A 19,778-nucleotide genomic window follows, 5' to 3' on the forward strand; every position below is an offset into this window, starting at 1 on the left:
TGCACACCATTGTTGTTCAGTGTTCTCCTGATGGTGGACTCGTGAACATTAACATTAGCCAGTGTGAGAGAGGCCTTCAGTTGCTTAGAAGTTACCCTGGGGTCCTTTGTGACCTTGCTAACTATTACACACCTTGCTCTTGGAGTGATCTTTGTTGGTCGACCACTCCTGGGGAGGGGAACAATGGTCTTGAATTTCCTTCATGTGTACACAATCTGTCTGACTGTGGATTGGTGGAGTCCAAACCCTTTAGAGATGGTTTTGTAACCTTTTCCAGCCTGATGAGCATCAACAACGCTTTTTCTGAGGTCCTCAGAAATCTCCTTTGTTCATGCCATGATACACTTCCACAAACACATGTTGTGAAGATCAGACTTTGATAGATCCCTGTTCTTTAAATAAAACAGGGTGCCCACTCACACCTGATTGTCATCCCATTGATTGAAAACACCTGACTCTAATTTCACCTTCAAATTAACTGCTAATCCTAGGGGTTCACATACTTTTGCCACTCACAGATATGTAATATTGGATCATTTTCCTCAATAAATAAATGACCAAGTATAATATTTTGTCTCGTTTGTTTAACTGGGTTCTCTTTATCTACTTTTAGGACTTGTGTGAAAATCTGATGTTGTTTTAGGTCATATTTATTCAGAAATATAGAAAATTCTAAAGGGTTCACAAACTTTCAAGCACCACTGTACTGAATATAGCGGGGTCAGAAATGACCCTACCCGGTCATATTAGTCGCTAAAATAGCTTGGTCGCTTGAAGGTGAAAAGTGTGTGTATTCTCCTTTTATGATGAAATGCCATCTAAGTATAAGACTAAACACATCTATTTCAACATGTTGTTTAAATGTAATATAAAGAAGCTATAAGCGTAGAGGCTTAAGGTTCAGGTTAATTCCCCTGATACTGTACCGTACCTCCAGCCAGTGCTGTTCTCTTCCGCTGAGTCACAGTTACAGCAGTCACTGCTATGAAAGTGTTCTTTTCTGTAGGGGGGAACATGCAGAAGTTATCTCCTTTAGGTCTCGAAGCTCAAATTTATTGGTTAAATCAATAATGAAGTTAAAAACGCTGATGTAAAAATTGATTTTATATTGTTGCATACAGTATAAAATGATCGTAGTGAAATGACTTGGCATTGAATTATGTTAAGCATTAAATTCTGCATCATATGTTAATGTTCAAGGACCTTTGTTGATATCATCAACGGGTACGTAGAAATAAAACTGTCCTGGTTTGTTCTCAGCTGCCAGGCGGTACCAGACAGGGTGATGGTCCATAGTAAAAAGATTCTCCTTGTCCACTGGAGTTAGGAAGTTCCTGATTTTACATGGGTAAGACAGTGAAAATATGATTGTTCAGGTATACAGGTACAGTAATAAATAGAGTTTGCATTATTTTCCCCCTAATTGTTTTCCCCAGTTTGGTCCCAGCCACCAGCCAGCTCTCTACTATTATATGATGGGTAAAGGTTAACAACTGCTTTCTCCAAGACATATGAAGCCAGCCAGTCTCATCTTTTCAAACTACTGCTTAAAGTGCATCACAAGACAGTATAACACACTTGGAAAACAAGTGCTATCTACCCTCTTCTGCATACACAAGCTCACAGATGCCTGTGATTGGCTCGTGTCGCTGTGATTGACAGAGGAGAGAGAATAATTATGCCATCACTTGCACTCCCACGGTAAATTTTGCTCCCTTGGCTCCTGGGCACAGATGGTTGAGATTTTACACTTTTAAGGCTTACTCACTTTCCCTTCCGTTCCTCATTGGCAACGTATCTGATGACACGCATGAGGCCTGAGCGTGTCCCCAAGAAGGCTGTCTCAACTCCATCATCCACACTGCAGGAAGCATGTGAAGGACAGAAGGAACAAAAAAAAAAAAGAACCTGATAACCCAATATCATCATAAAAATGAATAGTAATATCTCAGTCTTGTTAGGACAGAATCTCTATAATGAAAAAAGACCCTTTTTTGCAGTTGTTACATATTATATTTGGTATTGTTTGGTAAATATTACTACTGGGCAGCACGGTGGTGTAGTGGTTAGCGCTGTCGCCTCACAGCAAGAAGGTCCGGGTTCGAGCCCTGTGGCCAGCGAGGGCCTTTCTGTGCGGAGTTTGCATGTTCTCCCCGTGTCCGCGTGGGTTTCCTCCGGGTGCTCCGGTTTCCCCCACAGTCCATGCAGGTTAGGTTAACTGGTGACTCTAAATTGACCGTAGGTGTGAGTGTGAATGGTTGTCTGTGTCTATGTGTCAGCCCTGTGATGACCTGGTGACTTGTCCAGGGTGTACCCCGCCTTTCGCCTGTAGTCAGCTGGGATAGGCTCCAGCTTGCCTGTGACCCTGTAGAAGGATAAAGCAGCTAGAGATAATGAGATGAGATGAAATATTACTACTACTACTAAGAAGTAGAGCAGCGCAGTGGTTAACACTGTCACCTCACAGCAAGAAGGTTCTGGTTTGAACCATACAGCTGTCTGGGGCTTTTCTGTGTGGAGTTTGCATGTTTTCCCCGTGTCTATATGGGTTTCCTCTGGGTGCTCTGGTTTCCTCCCACAGTTCAAAGACATGCAGATTAGGTCAAACTGGCTGCTCTAATTTGCTCATAGGTGTGAATGTGAGTGTGAATGGTTGTTCATCTCTGTTTTAACCCTGCGCTAGATTGGGGACTTGCCCAGGGTATAAACTGCCTCTCACTCAAAGTCAGTTGGGAGTGGCTCCAGCTCCACCGCAACCCTAACACATAAGCAGTGTAGATACTGGATCAATGGATGGATAAGAGGAAGAAGATACTTTGGCTGATAGCTTATACTTTGCTGGATTTTGCAAGCCCTGGCATGTGTAAAAAGGCTACAAAAATTATTATATCCATCCATCCATCCATCCATAGCTGCTTATCCTGTGCAGGGTCGCAGGCAAGCTGGAGCCTATCCCAGCTGACTATGGGTGAGAAGCGGGGTACACCCTGGACAAGTCGCCAGGTCATTGCAGGGCTGACACAGAGACAAACAACCATTCACGCTCACATTCACACCTACGGTCAATTTAGAGCCATCAATTAACCTAACCTGCATATCTTTGGACTGTGGGGGAAACCGGAGCACCCGGAGGAAACCCACACGGACACGGGGAGAACATGCAAACTCTACACAGAAAGGCCCCTGCCGGCCACTGGGCTCAAACCCAGAACCTTCTTTCTGTGAGGCGACAGTGCTAACCACTACACCACCATGCCGCCCATTATTATTATTATTATTATTATTAACTATGCTAATATATCCTACTGTAATTCATTAACATAGCTCAGAGTCCACTCTCAACTCCTCACTAGGAGTAGCAGACTTAAAGACTGTAAACTTGAGGGTGAGAAAGCTTAAATCTCAGATTTGGACTTGGATGCTTCTGACCTGAGATCTGACTTGGACTCATGAGTAAGTCACTTGACTACAACACTGATGTATTATACTTTGCATGTGATCTTTTCAATATCAGGTTCAAAAAGCTCACAAATAACGACAATCTAATCTCACCCCTTATCACTCAGCATCAGCGCAGTCCAATAGGCTTCTAGTGGAGCCGTGACCACTGCGTCGAACAGGATTTGCTGCAGAAGAACTTCATCACCTGCAGGGGGAAAAAAAAATCATGTATGAAATCAAAGACATGCATCTGACCTGTTTTAATGTCTTCCTATTTTAAATGTCTGATCAAACATTTAGAACTCACATTCAAGCTCTGGCTCTTTCCCGGTCAGGTATCGGACAACAGCCTGGAACTGAGTGAGTTTACGATGTTGGGGGTCGATATCAGTCTCACAGTAGGACCTAATATAGAAACTCATATCTCAATATAATCAATTAAAATAATAAAACTCTGCAGCAGTCAAGATACACACACACACACTCAGAAAAAAAAAACTATAATAGAACCTGCAAAACATATGTGCATATTTATTAACAGATAAAGGACACTACATGATATTTAACTGTATATGCAGTCGTGGAAAAAAAAGTTTGACTTGTATCCCAGTAATTTTACCTTAGCTGAGAAAACTAACTACACAGATAAACACAGAATGTGGAAGCCACGGCTTAATGGTTATGCCCAGGTCAGACGGCAGAAAGACACATGCTGCGACCTGCGATCGGTCGGGTGGCGACTGATCACAGGCGGACGCAGGCGTTTTGCGTCAAATCCTTTGTTGTGGTCAGACGTATTGCAAGACGTAGAGTTTTTAAGCTGAATCAACCAGTCGGAAGCAGACGCAGGTAGATGGAGGGCACAGAAAACCTTTAAAAAATATAAGGCCATAAGACTGCTCGCAGGTTGTTGTAAACTATTTGCAGGTGCTGTCTGCGTCTACCTGTGATGCATCGCAGCCACCTCTAAAGACTTGCCTTCCTCTGCGTCAGCCTGCGTCTACCTGCTTCAACCTGCAATTGGTTGCTCAAGTGTTGTATGACTGCCTGCCTCTACATGCATCAACCTGCTGTTTGCACCGATTGGAAGCGAATCACAGCTGAAATGCGAACAGATCGTGACCCACTTGCATCAACCTGCCTCTACTAAAGACCCTCTGCAACACTCTGCCATTATCTGCGTCATCGTGCATCAACACAAGACCAGTCTTGCGTCTACCTGCGATTTTTGTTATTGCATGAAGACGCAAGTAGTTGAAAACTAGTTGCAGCCTGCCGTCTGACCTGGGTATTAGAGAAGCAGCTTTGGGACCAAGAGGCTGCCGGTTTGATTCCCTGGACCAGGAGGAATGGCTGAACAAGGCACCTAACCCCTAATGGCTCCCCAGGCTACTCGGTATGTTGTACATCACTCTGGATGAGAGTGTCTGCTAATTGCTAATAATAAATCTCTATATAAAAGCAGTTCAGTAGTAAGCTGGCCTGCCAACTGAAGTAATAATATAACTAAGTAATTAAAGTAATAAAGTAATCATGCCAGTATTATACTCTATGTTTGGAGTTTACAGTATAATACTGGCTGATTAGCAGTTCCTTTACTTTATTACTTTAATTACTTAATTGCCTAATCACATTTCACATACTGCAAGTGCAAAGATGACTTCGTTAGGTGAAAAACTTAAGACGTTCAATATGGACCATTACATAATTAACTGGTACTTGAATTTTCTTAAAGACAGAAAACAAAGGCTCATTGTTAGGGGTAATACTTATCAGTGGCATCTTGTTTATAAGGGAACGACTCCAGGAAGTGTACACTACCGTTCAAAAGTTTGGGGTCACTTTGAAATTTCCTTATTTTTGAAAGAAAAGCACTGTTCTTTTCAACGAAGATCACTTTAAACTAATCAGAAATACACTCTATACATTGCTAATGTGGTAAATGACTATTCTAGCTGCAAATGTCTGGTTTCTGGTGCAATATCTCCATAGGTGTATAGAGGCCCATTTCCAGCAACTCTCACTCCAGTGTTCTAATGGTACAATGTGTTTGCTCATTGCCTCAGAAGGCTAATGGATGATTAGAAAACCCTTGTACAATCATGTTAGCACAGCTGAAAACAGTTTAGCTCTTTAGAGAAGCTATAAAACTGACCTTCCTTTGAGCAGATTGAGTTTCTGGAGCATCATTTGTGGGGTCGATTAAATGCTCAAAATGGCCAGAAAAATGTCTTGACTATATTTTCTATTCATTTTACAACTTATGGTGGGAAATAAAAGTGTGACTTTTCATGGAAAACACAAAATTGTCTGGGTGACCCCAAACTTTTGAACGATAGTGTAAGTGGGCTGCATCTTTTTAATTTGTTTATTAACGAACTTGATATTGTTGAAAATGAAACGAGTCATATAGTTAAATATGGAGATGATACTACCATCCAAGTTAAAGTATGCAAGAGCAAGGACACTAATACTAATGATCAGATATGTAAGGAAGTTGTTGAACAATATTTTGATTAGTCTAAGTACAACTGCATGCCTTGCAATATTAATAAATGTAATGAACTAGCTCTCCATAAGAAAACTAAGGTAGACATGAATTCAGTTAGTAGCATAAAGCAAGTAGGGAAGCTTGAACTATCCAGAGCAACCTTTCAGAGTAATAATAGATTTAATGAGCATGTTAAGGGAAAACTTACAGAGGCAAACAAGTGTCTATACGTCCTTAGACCAGCAACCTGATATTGATTTTTTGTTTTTATCTATAGTTCTACCAAAAATTACATATGCTTTATCCATCTATTCCGCTTCTCCTCCAGAACTTACAATCATCCAGAATTTCCTTATACGCTGTTACAAACGCAAGTACATTTCCCAACCAATTACCATCCCTGACTTGGTAGAAAAATCAGATCTTTGTCTTTTCAACAGAATTTCAAGTAAGCATTGCCATCCTCTTTTTCATCTTTTACTTCATATTAAACACAGTAGTTCCTCATGCCTTAGAAATCCAGGAAGTCTTCTTCCACATGTTAATAGAGCGGCGGCTACAATTATCGACACCTTAACGATCTTTTGGCCATTGCGAAAGTAGAAAAGACTTTCAATATGTAAATTGTGCATGAATGATTACTCAATTTTCCACTGGAAAAAAATGACTTGATTCCTGATTACTTAGCGTATCAGATCACGTGACACTGCTCCACAATTATCGACACCTTTGTCCACAGTTATCGACATCCAGATGATTATTTATATATAAAAAAAAAAAAAAATCGGTATGTGGTATTAAGTTAACAAAACAGTTTTATATTTAAAATATGTTTTACATAGACTTATATTTAGTACAAAATATCTTTTATATAAATATATGTAGGCGGCACGGTGGTGTAGTGGTTAGCGCTGTCACCTCACAGCAAGAAGGTCCTGGGTTCGAGCCCTGGGGCCGGCGAGGGCCTTTCTGTGTGGAGTTTGCATGTTCTCCCTGTGTCCGCGTGGGTTTCCTCCGGGTGCTCCGGTTTCCCCCACAGTCCAAAGACATGCAGGTTAGGTTAACTGGTGACTCTAAATTGAGCGTAGGTGTGAATGTGAGTGTGAATGGTTGTCTGTGTCTATGTGTCAGCCCTGTGATGACCTGGCGACTTGTCCAGGGTGTACCCCGCCTTTCGCCCGTAGTCAGCTGGGATAGGCTCCAGCTTGCCTGTGACCCTGTAGAAGGATAAAGCGGCTACAGATAATGAGATAAATATATGTCGGTGCTTACGTAAATGAGGAAGTAATTCTAATGTTTGTAAACAAATGAACTGAATGTTTAACCTGCGTCAGAAAATCTTTTTTGTTCCACTTTCTACCCACTTTCTAAGTATTTTCGTAGATCATTCATTGATTGTTGTTTGTATTAATTTCTAGTTTTGTAGTTTATCAATAAATGTCAACAGGCAATTGATATTGTAACCACATGAAAATCCAGGTCAAAGGTCGCATGCCATTCCTCGAACCAAAATATACCGTAAATATGCTAGGAATTTAATTCTGCTCGAATTCTATTTATTGCAATCGGATTCCAAATACTCTATAAACATTCCATTCTGTTATGAATCAGAAAAAAAATATTATAAATCACAGCACTTTTATTTTTTTAAAAAACTTCATTTACTTCAACAATGTTACCCAAAGATCGATCCATAACAGTTGTAAATGCCACTTAATTCCACAGGGTGTCGATAATGGTGGACACCGGTGAAAGTGATCACTATTATCAACACCTCACGTGACTTCTCAAACACGCGTTGAGATACAAAATGGCGACTGTCAAATGAAAGAGTAAGAAACAAAGTAAGTTTCGATAAGGAGATCATGAAATATCGGTGAATTTGATCAGTAAAAACATGTCCATGATCTTTCCACCATGCTCACCTGCGATGATAACATCTGGGTTTTCCTCAAATTGCTGATTGTGCTAAAAACAAATCCATCTCTGGTAACGAGCTGCGTCATCAGACGACAAGATCAAAGGGCGACGAGGGTCTTCCGGTTGACTAATTAACCAATAATAACTGTTGGAACTGAAACTCACCTTTGTAAAAAAAAAATTTATTGGTAAATCTGAAAAGGTGTCGATAATTATGGACTGTTGATAATTGTACCTGCCGCTTTACTGAAGTCTAACTTATTTAACATATTGCATTTTCACTATAAGTTAGCTTTGTAAAAGTTTCAGTATTGTTAATGTTTTATTTTAATTATTTATGCATTTATTATGACTTATTATTGTTTTATATTTAATTGTAAGTATTTTAATATGACTAGCATGTTTTTTGCAAAGTCGTAACAAAGACATTCGTTCATTCATTACATTCATTCATTTATTTATTCAAGTGCTAACTCTTTTTGGAATTCTGCAAATGTCTTTTAATTTCACACAAAGTTCATCGTTTGTCCTCACCACTCATTAGTTATTGTAAGGTCTGGCTGCTGAAGGTCATGAAGTCCTGCAGAGAAAATACATTTTTACTTATCTACATGAATAATGTTTTTTAAAAAAAATAGCAATTATCAGACGAATGGCACATTTACACAATTATATACACAATGGAAATAAGTACATGTACTTATATTATTATGTTATTTGCACAAACATTTTAATATTGAATAAACAAATCATATATGTCTTATAAGGTCTCAGGATTGTTCCTATCTTCTAGCTGTCATGTTTCATCAAACTTACCCTCTTCAATAGACACATTTCCATAGAACATGTATTGCCCATGGCCCCGTGTTAACACCATCCCAAAACTGAAACCACAAGACACACATTAAGCACATAAGTATATTCAGAAATATGTAAATTATCTCTTAATACGTGTTTAAAATATATATAAAGTTAAATGCTTGATAAAAAGTTTGCATATTCTTGCAAATATAATGAAACCAATGAGACAAAAGACAGAGAGGGAGAGAGTATCTCTCATCTCATCTCATTATCTCTAGCCGCTTTATCCTTCTACAGGGTCGCAGGCAAGCTGGAGCCTATCCCAGCTGACTACGGGCGAAAGGCGGGGTACACCCTGGACAAGTCGCCAGGTCATCACAGGGCTGACACATAGACACAGACAACCATTCATACTCACATTCACACCTACGGTCAATTTAGAGTCACCAGTTAACCTAACCTGCATGTCTTTGGACTGTGGGGGAAACCGGAGCACCTGGAGGAAACCTACGCGGACACGGGGAGAACATGCAAACTCCACACAGAAAGGCCCTCGCCGGCCCCGGGGCTCGAACCCAGGACCTTCTTGCTGTGAGGCGACAGCGCTAACCACTACACCACCGTGCCGCCCCGGGAGAGAGTATGTTAATATATAAATTAGATTAGATTAAATTAGATAAAACTTTATTGATCCCTTTGGGAGGATTCCCTCAGGGAAATTAAGATTCCAGCAGCATCATTACAGATAAACAGAGAAAAGAAATAGAGGAAAACTTCTAGATAAATTAAAATAAATTAAGTGTTTACATATACAAATATAAAAGAATAAGATATGGGGAAGAGAGGAAGGGGGGATAGGGTGTGTGTGTGGGGGGGGGGGGGGGGGGGGGGGCAGGAAAGATATTGCACTTTATATTGCACATTGTCCGGTATTGCTTATTGTTAGGCTAGGCTACTGCTCCTTCCCATCCTCTGTCCTCCTGTTACCCCTCCTCTCCCCCCCAGAGAGGAGTTGTACAGTCTGATGGCGTGAGGGACAAATTGTGGACTTTTTAACAGAGGTGGACAGTAACGAAGTACATTTACTTGAGTTTTGTACTTAAGTACGCTTTTTGAGTATCTGTACTTTACTTGAGTATTTTTTTGGAAACTTTTGACTTTAACTTCACTACATTTGAAAGACAAATATCGTACTTTTCACTCCACTACATTTCTATCAAGCTCCTCGTTACTCGTTACCATGAAGCAGCTTTGAAAGTGGATGTTTTTTCTTTTCTAAAATGTGATTGGTTTTTTCGCAGGTGACACTGAGACAGTCTATCAGTAATCACTAGGGTCACGTCACGTCCGAAGACTGTATAAAATCAAGATCAATGATTTATCAGTAGCATTATTTGAACACGATCAGTTGATGGCAGAATGGAAGGAGGCGGTTCTTCTGGGGAATACATGCACCCATGTTTCTGAAAGGATTAAAGATTTGTTTCGTTTTAAATGTTTGCTTTGTTTGCCCAAAACGAGCCACATCACGGCGTACAAAAACTCGCCGTCCAACCTGCGGAAGCATATTGAGGTCTATAAACGTTTTATTCCAAGAGAAAGCTTGCAATGAAGCTGTCTGTGCTTTTAGAGCTAGCGATAACGTTGCAATAGCTATGCAGTCTGGTTAGTCAAATGACTTTCTATGGATTTTCCTGCCAAGTTGTCATAGCCTTGTCCACGGCTAACGTTAACACATAGCTAGTTAACTTGGACACTGTTAGTTAGCATGTAAAAATGGAGTTACGCTAACATGAATAATGTTAACTTATCTGAAGTCCTTTCAGAAATGTGTTTTTGCATAATCTTGACAAATAAACAGAATGTAGAAATCTTTCTTTTCTAGTTGCATTAGCTACCCAATATGATTTAGAGTTTGAAAAGAGTTTGCTAGCATGTCAGGTGGAGTTTCACTGACTAGCTAGCTTAACATTAAACCACCATGATGGCACAGCATGTGTTCATTTTCTGTCAACGATGCGTTGACAGAAAATGTACTTTTAATACTTAAGTATTTTTAAAAACAAGTACTTCAATACTTTAACTTAAGTCAAAATTTGACTGGACAACTTTCACTTGTATCGGAGTAACATTTGACCAGTGGGATCTGTACTTTGACTTACCGGTAAGTAATGAAGTTGGGTACTTTGTCCACCTCTGCTTTTTAATATGTTATTATTGTATTATACAACCCTAATTCCAAAAATGTTGGGACGCTGTGTAAACTGTAAATAAAAACAGAATGCGATAATTTGCAAATCATGAAAACCCTATAGTTCATTGAAAATAGTACAAAGACAACATATCAAGTGTTGAAACTGAGAAATTTTATTGTTTTTTGAAAAATATATGCTCATTTTGAATTTGATGTCAGCAACACATTTCAGAAAAGTTGGGACAGGGGCATATTTACCACTGTGTTGCATCACCTCTACTTTTAACAACACTCTGTAAACGTTTGGGAACTGAGGAGACCAATTGCTGTAGATCTGAAAGAGAAATGTTGTCCCATTCTTTGCTGATATACAATTTCAGCTGCTCAACAGTTCGGGGTCTCCTTTGTTGTATTTTGCACTTCATAATGTGCCAAATGTTTTAACTGGGAGACAGGTCTGGACTGCAGCAGGCCAGTTTAGCACCTGGACTCTTTTACTACGGAGCCATGCAGTTGTAATATGTGCAGAAAGCAGTTTGTCGTTATCTTGCTGAAAGAAGGAAGGCCTTCCCTGAAAAAGATTTAGTCTGGATGGCAGCATATTGCTCTGAAATGTGTTTATATCATTCAGCATTAATGATGCCTTCCCAGATGTACAAGCTACCCATGTCATGTGCGCTAATGTCCCCTCATACCATCACAGATGCTGCTTTTGAACTGCGCACTGATAACAAGCCGGATGGTCCCTCTCCTCTTTAGCCTGGAGGACGTGGTGTCCGTGATTTCTAAAAAGAATTTCTACTTTTGATTCGTCAGACCTGTGGACAGTTTTCCACTTTGCCTCAGTCCATCATAAAAGAGCTGGGGCCCAGAGAAGGTGTCGGTGTTTCTGGATATTGTTTATATCTGGTTTTAACTTGCATTTGTGGATGCAGTAATGAACTGTTTTCACAGACGATGGTTTTCTGAAGTGTTCCTGAGCCCATACGGTGATTTCCACTAGAGACACATGTCTGCTTTTAATGCAGTGTCTCCTGAGGGCCTGAAGATCACAGGCATCCAATGTCAGTTTTCAGCCTTGTCTCTTGCATACAGAGATTTCCCCAGATTCTCTGAATCTTTTAATGATATTATGGACCATAGATTATGTGATCCACAAATTCTTTGTGGTTTAACATTGAGGAACATTATTCTTAAATTGTTGCGCTGTTTGCCCATGCAGTCTTTCACAGAGTGGTGAACCCCACCCCATCTTTACTTCTGAGAGACTCCACCTCTCTGGGATGCGCTTTTTATACCCAATCATCTTACTGACCTGTTGCCAATTAACCAAATTATTATTATTTTTACCATTATGCAACTTTTTCAGTCTTTTGTTGCCCCTGTCCCAACTTTTTTGAAACTTGTTGCTGATATCAAATTCAAAATGAGCATATATTTTTTTCAAAAACCAATAAAATTTCTCAGTTTCAACATTTGATATGTTGTCTTTGTAATATTTTCAAAGAAATACAGAGTTTCCATGATTTGTAGATTATCTCATTCTGTTTTTGCTCATGCTTTACACAGCATCCCAACTTTTTTGGAATTGGGGTTGTATATGGGCTTTTATATAATTTCTCTCGATGTCCCAGTGGTCCTACTTTGATTATGAAATCTTTGTGAATTTATCTAGCTTTGTTTTACATTGAGGAACATTCAAACAGATTAACTATAGAATGCCAATGGGGATGCAAACTTTTGCACTCAACTGAGTAGACAGTGAAACAAGTCTGACAGATCTTACCTAAATGGTGTATCGTTGATGGTTGTGTAGAAATAATCATTTTTGAGAAATAAGGGTCTTTTCTGTATGTAAAAAATAAAAGGACAATAATTTCAGAAAGAATTGTGAAGAAGTTTATTCTTTGTTGATTTATTTTAAGCCATTTATACAACAGTGCTGATGAATTCTCAAGCCTGATTGGTCTATAGCAGCAAACGCCGTGATAGTGATGTTGTCTGTAATTCAAGTCACGGGTTTATATTAATGAACTCAAAATAGATTATAATTTCTATACTAACAACTAAAGCACAGTGACTCTGAGGTGGTAAGAGTAACACTGATTCAAGTCATGCTGTATCACCCCACCCCACTGAGGATTATTTTCCTATAAAAGCCCAACCCCAAGTATTTTATTCTTCATTTATGCTCATCTCAGAGGAATGAATGGTGTTTTACATTCAAACTTTCAGAAATAATGAAAATCTTTCATTCACCCTTCTGAGAAATTTGCTGTTAAATCTGTTTTTCATAACAGGTCTGATCACTAATACTTGAGACAGGTTGTATTATTTATGCACAAGTGATTAACTGCAATTAATCTATCCACATTCACTGGATATGAGCAATCGTGCACTCTGATTGGCTACTGTACTACTAGGATATCAGCTCATATTGCTGGGTTTCAGTCATGTGACTTTTCTTAGTGGTTTTACCGGAAGTGAAATAGCTGGTGGTCTAAACGGCTGCCGTAGTGCAAACAACTAGCGATAACTTATCAGAGTACGCTCGTAATCTAGAAGCCACTGCTCGCTTTAGATATATTCAGAAGATTGCTATGTGCAATGGAATCGACCCCTACAGTCTGGGAAAGAAGGATTTGTCATACGATCTCGAAAACTACCCTTCAGTCGAGTTCCCCGACATCTCGAACTATCTGGTGTTGCAGACGTCCTTCTACACCGCAAAACAGATGAAAGCGTGGAAGAGTATGGAGGCTTACAGATTTTTTTTTTTGTATGTGGCTGGGTAAAGGACCTCGCTATCAAGTCGCTGCCGAATGAATCCTGTATTGTTTTTGCCCGTGTAAGTATGTTTTTTTTAAGCTTTTTGTTCACGTCTTTACAACGAAGTGCTGCAAGTTGAAGTGTAAACAAACAACAGTTCGCTTGATTCTCACTTGTGTTGGCTCTTATCTCTCAGCTAAATCATTCACAAAGATCATCAGGAACCCCTTTAAAGACCTGGATCTTATGCCGCTTTTCCACTACAAATGCGGCTGAGTTGGGCTGAGCCGTGCCGTGCTGAGTTGGGCTGAGTTGAGCTGAGCGGGGCTATTGAAGTTGCATTTCGACTACAACCGCGCTGAACCGTGCTGGCTGGAAGTGGGTGGACACATTGGGTGGAGTTAGCGAAAGTGGGTGGATGTCACGTGATGTCGTTAAGCAGCGCAAACAGTGACATCAGTGATCTTTTAAGCGGTAGTCTCACAACCCGGATAGTAAACAATAAACATGGAGGACATGGAGTCGTTAGTGTTGCTGGTCTTGGTGCTGTGGCTTGTAGTCACCGACAACGCCAACAGATACTGGCAAGAGCGTATAGATGAGGCGAAGCGCATAAGGCTTCAGAAATTCTCGTAATTCGTAATTCTTCTTCTTCCGGGTTTACGGTGTTTACAGATCCCAGCGTGCTCGCGGGGCGTGTGTGGGCATGTGAGGACACTCCTCCTCACCAATCAGTGCACAGGGGAGTGTCTGCTCACGCCCCCAGCCTCACTCGGCTCGCTTTGGCTCGCTTCAGCCCCACTCCAAAACGGTGCGAGTTTTAGGGGCTAAGCAGGGCTGAAGCGAGCCGAGTCGTGCTGTTCTTTGGTAGTCGAAACGCGAGCCGTGTCGGGCTGAAGTGAGCTGAAGCGAGCTGAAGTGAGCTGAAAAAGGGTAGTGGAAAAGGGCCATTAGTTAAACAAGACGGAGAAGTGATCACGGTGCATTGTAACTGTATGGCTGGGGAAGAATTTTGTCGCGACCTTCACGCTTATGGACTTTGTCAGGAGTGAGGAGTAAACAAAGAAACAGCTGGGGACTTTAGCACTTCGTGACTAAAAAAAGTACCGTAAAATAACGACACATAGCAAGAAAAGTACTTGAAAAACACTAAGGACATAGCTGAGCGGGAGATACAAATCTTTCACCAAGTGATCACTGCAAACTCGAGCATGCTTCGACTTGGCTCCCTTCGATTTCAGCAAGAGGTTTGAAAGCCACCTTTCTCGACGTCTTTTTGTGAAATCCTGTGTTCGTTCACCCTTTTTTATTAGTTCACGGGGAACCCTGAAGAAACTTATCAATTTCATGGTTTAATCAATTCGAAGAACCTAAAGCAATGCAAGCGTAAGGCATTTTTCATGCGAGTAATGCAACTTCTCCGGACAAACGCTTTGTCAACTGAGCTTTGGTAGACCACCAGCTAAAGTTTTGAATAATTAATGAGGTGGATGTGACGTCACGTGAAACCCAGCAATACTGTGAATAGAGAAAAACAAAATGGCGGAGCGTGCTGCTGAACCAACCGAGGACAAAATAAAACTCTACTCGAAAACAAAACCCCAAAAACTACAAAAAAAAGCAACAAAATATGGAATGAAAGTATTTGATGGTAAGAACGTATCTTTTTAAAATGTATCAAGAATTATTATTATTATTATTATTGCATTTTTCACAAATTGCTCCTGTCATTTCGCCGGTTTCGTTGTTTATCTTTAAGCATTAAAATTTGTTGATTTTTTTTTTTTTAGACTGGTTCAAAAGCTCAAAGAAGTTTGAAAATTATATAACTAAAATGTCCAAGGAAGAATTAAATAAATATTTAAAACTATTCTATACCTCGGCACGACAGCAAGACGGCACTTTCTACAAAAATATAACACTAAAGTCAATTTGTGCAGCCTAAGCACGAAGGTTTTTAAGGAGTCCGCCTAAGCAGAAATGATTTTGTCAGATGTTTTGTATAAAGTTTTTATTTATCGAATTTGCAAAAAATAAAAATGCTCCGTTTCTCAAAATCCAGTGACTGTGGATAGGATAACAGGTATTCCAGTCAATCTTGTCGTACATGGTTTACACACACCCTGTCGGCTCTCAGATCATATATGACTCAATTTCATGGAATAATGGTTAAATATCCTCATTATAGAAAACCTGTACTGAACTGATAAATACACACTCACCCATTTGTCCACTGCGGTTCTTACATCTAACATTAATGTACCAGTCTGACCTTTCACCATGGCTGTTCTCAACTGTTAGGATGAGAAAGAGATTGAATTAAAAGCTGGGATGTTTAGTATCCGTGCCTGTGTGTCCTGTAGCCTGCTGACTGCATGTAATGTTTCCTGCACCTGACACCATTTCTATGCATTACTAAAACGTTCTTATGATCATTTGAATCATGTTATTTGTTTTTATTTGAATCATGGCTATTTGTTTTTTCTATCAATATGTATTCAGATTACATTAATAAGTAATAAAAGTATTAAATAGTATTAACAAGTATAAAGCTGACCGTGTCATCACTGTCTTCCCATTCCACCTCGGTCAGATCCACACTGTTGTAGTTTGGTTTGGGTTTCAGTTTCTTTCCATCTTTATACTGTAACAAAGAAAAAAAAAGAAAGAAAGCAGAATATTTAAGCCTAATAATACAGTGGTGCTTGAAAGTTTGTGAACCCTTTAGAATATTCTATATTTCTGCATAAATATGACCTAAAACATCATCAGATTTTTATACAAGTCCTAAAAGTAGATAAAGAGAACCCAGTTAAACAAATGAGACAAAAATATTATACTTGGTCATTTATTTATTGAGGAAAATGATCCAATAGTACATAGCTGTGAGTGGCAAAAGTATGTGAACCTCTAGGACTAGTAGTTAATTTGAAGGTGAAATTAGAGTCAGGTGTTTTCAATCAATGGGATGACAATCAGGTGTGAGTGGGCACCCTGTTTTATTTAAAGAACAGGGATCTATCAAAGTCTGATCTTCACAACACATGCTTGTGGAAGTGTATCATGGCATGAACAAAGGAGATTTCTGAGGACCTCAGAAAAAGCGTTGTTGATGCTCATCAGGCTGGAAAAGGTTACAAAACCATCTCTAAAGAGTTTGGACTCCACCAATCCACAGTCAGACAGATTGTGTACAAATTGAGGAAATTCAAGACCATTGTTCCCCTCCCCAGGAGTGGTCGACCAACAAAGATCACTCCAAGAGCAAGGCGTGTAATAGTCGGGGAGGTCACAAAGAACCCCAGGGTAACTTCTAAGCAACTGAAGGCCACTCTCACATTGGCTAATGTTAATGTTCATGAGTCCACCATCAGGAGAGCACTGAAGAACAATGGTGTGCATGGCAGGGTTGCAAGGAGAAAGCCACTGCTCTCCAAAAAGAACATTGCTGCTCGTCTGCAGTTTGCTAAAGATCACGTGGACAAGCCAGAAGGCTATTGGAAAAATGTTTTGTGGACGGATGAGACCAAAATAGAACTTTTTGGTTTAAATGGGAAGCGTTATGTTTGGAGAAAGGAAAACAGTGCATTCCAGCATAAGAACCTTATTCCATCTGTGAAACATGGTGGTGGTAGTATCATGGTTTGGGCCTGTTTTGCTGCATCTGGGCCAGGACATCTTGCCATCATTGATGGAACAATGAATTCTGAATTATACCAGCGAATTCTAAAGGAAAATATCGGGACATCTGTCCATGAACTGAATCTCAAGAGAAGGTGGGTCATGCAGCAAGACAACGACCCTAAGCACACAAGTCGTTCTACCAAAGAATGGTTAAAGAAGAATAAAGTTAATGTTTTGGAATGGCCAAGTCAAAGTCCTGACCTTAATCCAATCGAAATGTTGTGGAAGGGCCTGAAGCGAGCAGTTCATGTGAGGAAACCCACCAACATCCCAGAGTTGAAGCTGTTCTGTATGGAGGAACGGGCTAAAATTCCTCCAAGCCGGTGTGCAGGACTGATCAACAGTTACCAGAAACGTTTAGTTGCAGTTATTGCTGCACAAGGGGGTCACACCAGATACAAAGCAAAGGTTCACATACTTTTGCCACTCACAGATATGTACTATTGGATCATTTTCCTCAATAAATAAATGGCCAAGTACAATATTTTTTGTCTCATTTGTTTAACTGGATTCTCTTTATCTACTTTTAGGACTTGTGTGAAAATCTGATGATGTTTTAGGTCATATTTATTCAGAAATATAGAAAATTCTAAAGGGTTCACAAACTTCCAAGCACCACTGTAAGAGTAAACTTATAACAACACTTACTAAGACCAACTTGAGAGAGAAAAATGGCACCTGGGTAACAGAACAACAATGACCAGAGATCTACTCACAAGAGGCCTTAAATTAGGGTGTGCCAGAATGTACCCGTTGTTTGTAATGAGGAAAGCGTAGCCATGAGTGCCTAGCTGTAAGAAACACACTCCATTAGCACCACGGTTACCACTGGACTGTTCATACTACCAGGAACAATGTGTCTTTCCCTGTTGTACCTTGTATCGAGGGGCAAGCACCATGACCTCCACTAAGGGAATGTCCGTGCCCACCACTCCCAACAGAATTCCATGCGAAAGCGTCTCTTTCTTCTTGCTGAACACGGGCATCGCCACAGTGGTCATCAGAAGGAGACTCTGAGCCATGCTGTTAAAAAGCTATGGCAGAATAAGAAACAATGAGCCTCCACTGGACCACTGTTATGACAAAAGTATGTTTTTGCAATTAGGAAAATCTAACAGCAGATGGCACTGTAAAACAAAAGGCACTTCCTAGACGCATGGTACAAAAAACTCTAAAGGGTATTAAAGTGAGACTGCAACTCTTTAGTGGTCTAATCTACTAAATCTCTTTACCTCTTTAGTATTAGGGAGCTGGATGAGAATGAAGATGGCAGATGAAAAGAAAGCAAAAGGATGTCAGAGCTTTCAACAGTTGGTGAAATGAGGATTATAAAACCACCGGGTTCAGCACACAGTGCCGACTCAGTGTTTTACACAGAAACAGAAATAATGTAAGAGATGAAATTATGACATTGATGCTGTGTCTTTGCTAGAGTGTCCTGGGGTTTAAAAAACAAAAAACTCAGCAATAAAGTGGATATAAAGGTTAGGAAATTGTATAGCTTACAATAAAACGAGTTTAAAACACACACACACACACAGACCCAACTGTATAATCATGTGCAGTACTGAAAATCATATAGAGGTCATCATCGTTCATTAATCTTCACCATGCACTTTATTCAGTGGATCTCAGGAACACCGTGTGTAATATGGTAGCACACTCTGGATGGTATTACTGTCCATTGTACAGTATATTCTAAAAAAAAAGGGCAGCATGGTGGTGTAAGTGGTTAGCACTGTTTCCTCACAGCAAGAAGGTTCTGGGTTTGAGCCCAGTAGCCGACAGGGGCCTTTCTGTGTGGAGTTTGTATGTTCTCCCTGTGTCTGCATGGGTTTCCTCTGGGTGCTCTGGTTTCCCCCACAGTCCAAAGACATGCAGTTAAGGCCCTTTTCCACTACCCTTTTTCAGCTCACTTCAGCTCGCTTCAGCTCACTTCAGCCCGACACGGCTCGCGTTTCGACTACCAAAAACCAGCACGACTCAGCTCGCTTCAGCCCTGCTTAGCCCCTAAAACTCGCACTGTTTTGGAGGGGGGCTGAAGCGAGCCAAAGCGAGCCGAGTGAGGCTGGGGGCGTGAGCAGACACTCCCCTGTGCACTGATTGGTGAGGAGGAGTGTCCTCACATGCCCACACACGCCCCGCGAGCGCGCTGGGATCTGTAAACACTGCAAACCCGGAAGGAGAAGAATTACGAATTACGAGAATTTCTGAAGCCTTATGCGCCTCGCCTCATCTATACGCTCTTGCCAGTATCTGTCCGCGTTGTCAGTGACAACAAGCCACAGCACCAAGACCAGCAACACTAACGACTCCATGTCCTCCATGTTTATTGTTTACTATTCGGGTCGTGAGACTACCGCTTAAAAGCTCACTGATGTCACTGTTTGCGCTGCTTAACGACATCACCTGACGTCCACCCACTTTCGCTAACTCCACCCAATGTGTCCACCCACTTCCAGCCAGCACGGTTCAGCG

At 40.5% G+C, this 19,778-nt stretch overlaps 1 protein-coding gene across 1 annotated transcript in view; it reads right to left on the reverse strand.

The window, feature by feature from the left end:
• The window catches only part of cacna2d4b (calcium channel, voltage-dependent, alpha 2/delta subunit 4b), a 103,576-nt gene that overhangs the window by 27,734 nt on the left and 56,064 nt on the right, over nt 1–19,778 (reverse strand). Inside the window, exons 14-25 of the mRNA XM_060927031.1 lie at nt 18,176–18,334; nt 18,017–18,091; nt 16,174–16,260; nt 15,839–15,910; nt 12,634–12,695; nt 8,669–8,736; nt 8,387–8,432; nt 3,749–3,846; nt 3,553–3,646; nt 1,769–1,861; nt 1,204–1,334; nt 932–1,000 (exon numbers count right to left, since the gene is read on the reverse strand). Of these exons, the coding sequence (XP_060783014.1) occupies nt 932–1,000; nt 1,204–1,334; nt 1,769–1,861; nt 3,553–3,646; nt 3,749–3,846; nt 8,387–8,432; nt 8,669–8,736; nt 12,634–12,695; nt 15,839–15,910; nt 16,174–16,260; nt 18,017–18,091; nt 18,176–18,334 (1,054 nt within the window). The remainder of the gene's footprint in view (nt 1–931; nt 1,001–1,203; nt 1,335–1,768; nt 1,862–3,552; nt 3,647–3,748; nt 3,847–8,386; nt 8,433–8,668; nt 8,737–12,633; nt 12,696–15,838; nt 15,911–16,173; nt 16,261–18,016; nt 18,092–18,175; nt 18,335–19,778) is intronic.

The sequence above is a fragment of the Neoarius graeffei genome, chromosome 8 (genome assembly GCF_027579695.1).
Source record: "Neoarius graeffei isolate fNeoGra1 chromosome 8, fNeoGra1.pri, whole genome shotgun sequence".
NCBI lineage: Eukaryota > Metazoa > Chordata > Actinopteri > Siluriformes > Ariidae > Neoarius > Neoarius graeffei.